Below are 5,036 nucleotides of genomic sequence, written 5' to 3' on the forward strand. Positions count from 1 at the left end.
CATGCAATCGCATTGAATCACCTTCCACAGCCAAATTGCCCGTAAAGTTTTTGTTCGATATTTGAAGACCGGCAAGATGAGACCATTCCTTCGTCGCATTAGTCTTTCATACTAATAGGACCAGAAACCACCATCAACTCCCCCAGGGGGTTTGTCAATACTCCTCTAACATCAGCCTGGCCCACATTTCCTTGAGAGCTTGTGAAACACATCTCCAATGCATAAAGCCCCCAAATTCCATCCTCTTCACCCCACTTTATGATGGATAATTTGGCATAAAAAATTAGCAATTCAATAGGTTTTCTATCCCATCAGAGATTTGTTTGTTTCTTTCATGCCAAATATCCCACATCATGAGTCTTCAGGCATTTTGACCATCCTATGAAGAGCGTCAGTACTATATCAAGAAGGGTCCCAATACCAAAACTTCTAAAAATGTCTGTCCATGTCTTGTGAGCCAAATTGCAACGAATAAATAGCTGGCTTGAGGATTTCTCCAACTTAAGACACTTTTACCTGCTATCCGAAATTCCATTTTCCTTGGCATCCCACAAGTATCAAGCTTGCTTCAATTTCTGTCCAACAACAAGCCTCTACTGGTGGTCGTATCGGTCCTCCCCAAACCCAATTAGATGCTGAAGCTGGTTTGTCAATTGCTACAAGAGAAGCAAAGAAAGATCTAACCCAAAATTGACCTCAAGGATCATGTATCCAAATTCTCTTGTTAATTTCATGAGGCACACAAAACCTTCTAGAAATCTAGCAAGGATATGGCAATCGGACTCGTCTTGTTTGAACTTTGAACCCCTTCTCTATAGTAGAATCCCTTAAAACACAAGTTTCTTCAGGTCATTAGCCTATACAATCTGCAATTTGCATGATAAAGTGGTGATTCCTCTACCAACAAATCCTCCAAGAACCTTAAAACCATATCTTCCACCAACGGACACTTGTCGGTCAAGGTCGACATGTGTCGACTTCTGTGGGGACTGAAATCCAAAATTTGATTCTTTGCATTGCACTAACAAAATAAATAAAAAATCATAAATCCAAAAAATATTAATGTCCATTCCATTAATAAAGATGAGGAAGTCGAAAATTAAAAGAAATGTTGCGATCGTAAGCTTTCAAACATGTAAAATATCTATGTTTAGAATGAATCTTACTGTTCTAAAGATGTGCAAAAACACATATAACTATATGTTTGATCTTGTTAAACCATTATAAATTATTGCCTTGCCTATGTGATGATTTCTATGTGTATTTGTGCTTATTCTGGCATTTCTGGAAGTTTCATCTTAAATTCTCATCGTTTTCGTGAACTTCTATAAACTTCCATGATTTCTACAAGATTTATATGGATTTCCACAAACTAATACGAAATACTTCCACTTCCATGGGGACTGTGGTCTGGATCGAAACCAAAAGTTTGATCGCCAGCCGTCCAACAATCCTTAACCTAAACCCAAGAAAATGCCATGCATGAAATGCACAACTCAGGCGCTTAGCTGCCTCATTAAGAGCAAGTTATATAGAGTAGATCCAACAAAACCTTAAGTCAGCACATGGAATTTTGCAATTTCAGTTAAAAACTTCAAGCAAATAATAATATGACAATGAAACTTACAACAAGTTCACCAAATCCAGGATAAGCTGATTCAATTGGTACAATTTCCGCTCGGAAAGCCCATCCTCCATAACCTTCAACTATTGGAGTAACCATGGTCTGTTTTAACAGAGTCTATTAGCATTGCCAAGCTACTCATTACTGGATATTGAAATGTATATAGATATCCTGGTTGCAGATTGTGTTTACCTCACTAAAACTGAGAACCTCAAGTAACCTTTTATTGTGTAGGTGACGAACAAAGTCATTAAGCTCTACTAATCTTGGAGATCCACTTCTCAGCTCCCCTATCTACAAGACCGTATAGAGTAATCAGAAAGCACTATTGTTTAAGTAAAAAAGATAATGCCTTTTCCAACAGTTTAAGCTTTTGGAGTAATTGGTTGTTTCACATGGTACCAGAGCAAAGGTCCTGAGTTCAAACCACCTTGATATTAAAAATCAACATGTAATGGTAAACCCCAAAAAGAGGGGCCACATGTAGGCCAACCCTAAAAAGAGGGGCCACAAGTGAGGGGGAGTGTTTAAGTATAAAGATTAAATAACGCCTTCTCCAACAGCTTAAGCTTTTGGAGTAATTGGTTGTTTCACAACTATCATTGTATAATACAGGATGGATCCAATCATCAACCGATAGAAAATTCAAGCGCTTGTAGAGATATGCAAAACAAGAAACTCAGTTTTAAAATGTACTAACAGAGGGAGCTGGACGAAACACAAGGCCCATGCGCCAAGGCATGTCTGCAAGTTTGCTGCCGAAATGTGGACAGCTATAGAAAACCTGAAAACATATGAAATATTGCCGGTAAGGAGATGAAATTATGAAAAATGATAAAGTTTCAGAATGGAGAGCTTATCAGCGTATTAGATGGAAGACCACGTACAATTTCTCTGGTGTTATTAAAGAGCTCATCAAAATTATCTGTCTTTGCTTGATGCAGCATTTGCTTAACAACCAGGCCTCCCATACTGCAACCAAGAACCATTGGTAACATAAAAATTGGTAATAGGGGACCATTCAAATAAAGAAAAAAAAACCGACAAATGTGGAAACAGAGGGAGTTTCTGAGGAAGTTTGTTAAATAAATTAACCTGTAAAGGCGATAATAACATCACATAGAAAAGAAGCAAAGTTCAAAAGACTTGTTTCAACATCCTTTATGTGAAATAATATATTATGAATTTACAACCTTGAGAATTGTGTCCCTCCCCTCCTGGTGACCAAGGTTTTAAATCTCGGTTTCGGTCATCAGCGAAACCGAAACGATTCGGTTTCGGTACGAAATTTCGGACGAAATCTTGTAAAATCAGAGAAGCGAAATTGCCAAAATTTTGTACTTTTCCGAAACTCTGTGCATTTCGTTTCGTTTTCTGCCGAAACTGAAATATTTCGTCCGAAACGAAACGATACGTTTCGGCCGAAATTTAAAACCATACTGGTGACCTTTTGAATCCCAGTAACCGATAAGTTATCAAGCTCTACTGATGCAAATGAGTTCATGCATAATATATGATTGTATGGATTTAATGAAAGAGAAAAATAAATGACATAGAAAAATGCAATGCAAAGGAAGACAATCAACGAGGGAGAAAATCAAACATCTCCAAAGATGATCTATCGACTTGTACATCAGAAAAAGAAAAAGAAAAGAGATGATCTATCGACCCCCACATGTGCTAAGTGGTTCGCCTCTCCATTAGTGGACCTCCGAAATTGTCATATAACCTTCCTCAAAAGAAGGGGTTGGAGTGAAAAAAATGAGGTCCAGGTTGCATTCTTTGCAAATAAAAAGTGGCAAAGACGTGATATGCAGGGTGGTGCTGGCCAATACAAACCCTTGATAAGCCTGTCATTTTTGTAGGGCCAATTTTTGCAGTTTGTATCATATCAGACCCCTAAATCCAATACAAATTAGTCGATACATATGTACCAGCCAATATTTTAAATCACGAGTCTCACAACTTAAGTCGCTGCAATAATCTTATAAGACGACATAAATGACTGATGGGAAAAAAATCCTAATCTGCACAACACCTTCCTTCTTTGGTATAAGTGAGGTAAGTATTGTTAGCCTCTTTGTTTATGCACCTCTGTCATGGAACTCCTCTATCACCCTCACCAGATTGGGATTCAAGAAACTCCAATTATCTTGATTAAATGCCACAAAAAACCAGACCAGTCACTTTGTTTTATTCCAGACTGAAATATTTCTCGAATCAACCCAAGACACCCAATCTGAAGAGAATGACACAATAAGCAGTCAAGGCCGTTTCTTTTTTTCTCTTTTTTGGAATGATGAACAATTTTGTTTAAGAAATGGAGAAGGAATCCCTACAACCGAGATGGTCAATGTAGAAATGGAAAGCAAACTAAAATGAAAACAAAGAAACATGACAGAGTACCCCTCCAAGAGGGACAAGCAAATGACATTGGAAAATCTCAAGGAGGAAGATACTCAAACATCTGAAAACTCTCCTTGGATACCCCTTCTCTGGCTAAGCTATTGGTATCGCTATTAGCCGACCTGACGTGCTGGGAAAAAATATATTTGAGCCCTCCACTTGGTCCTGTATCTCGTCAAATTAAGGAGCAAATCTCCATGGTAAGGCATGGGACCCCTTGAGCCATCCCCCCCCCCCATTACCACTTTGTCCATGGAATCTCTCTCCGGTAGTACAATGCCCTGGTGAAATGAGCTAACCTCAGCCTCCTTGGAGTCTGTGATCCCTATGGGGCCTGAGAAGGCCCATATCACTGATCCGCTCTCCTCTTGGAGTCGTCCACCAACTCCTGCTGGTCCCGGATTTCCCATCTGGATTGAGCTTTATGTAACCTGGAGCAGGTGGTTCCTATTCCTGCGATATCACAATCCCCTGCTCTGAACTAGAGCAAATCTCCTTCCACCCATTCTAAAGATCGAATGCCGACACAAGCCTGAACCAAGGAATAGTTCTCACCCAAGAAATAGTTACGGCAATCAATTTCAAGAATAAGTGAGATCTTTTAACAAAACCTCCATGGGCATTTCACTCCATCAAAAGTACCCAAATTGTAGGTATTTAGCAAAGAAGCCTTTTTAAAAGTCAATCTTCACCCCTCTGTCCAAATTCCTGGAGTTAATTCATAAATTAGGATACTTAGGCCGGTTTATGTGTTCAAGCTTATTTACTTTCTGCGTTTAGTATGGGTGATATGATTATAGGGGCAGCTTAGTCATTTTTATTTATTAACTTATGAGTAGCATTGATGTAATCTTGCAATTATTGACTTGAATAAATGCAGCGAGGTTGGAAATCTCACAACTCCAAACCCTGCGAATTTTGGTTCTGACCTTCTCCGTTGTTTTCTTCTCTTCTATCTCTTCTTAATCCCCAATTCACCTTTTTCAATATTTTTATTTTATTTAAC

The 5,036-nt window shown here is 38.8% G+C and overlaps 1 protein-coding gene across 1 annotated transcript; it reads right to left on the reverse strand.

Moving 5' to 3' along the window:
* Positions 1-1,594: 1,594 nt before the first annotated feature.
* LOC143857652 (uncharacterized) lies at positions 1,595-4,787 on the reverse strand. Its single transcript, XM_077368095.1, has 5 exons — positions 4,330-4,787; positions 2,512-2,596; positions 2,325-2,408; positions 1,817-1,918; positions 1,595-1,726 (listed from the first exon to the last, which is right to left on the reverse strand). The coding sequence occupies exons 2-5, from the start codon at positions 2,593-2,595 to the stop codon at positions 1,595-1,597; spliced, it is 402 nt and encodes a 133-aa protein (XP_077224210.1). The 5' UTR covers position 2,596; positions 4,330-4,787.
* Positions 4,788-5,036: the final 249 nt, after the last annotated feature.

The sequence above is a fragment of the Tasmannia lanceolata genome, unplaced genomic scaffold, assembly GCF_043159265.1.
Source record: "Tasmannia lanceolata isolate RefF3 unplaced genomic scaffold, GAP_Taslan_0.1 ptg000025l, whole genome shotgun sequence".
NCBI lineage: Eukaryota > Viridiplantae > Streptophyta > Magnoliopsida > Canellales > Winteraceae > Tasmannia > Tasmannia lanceolata.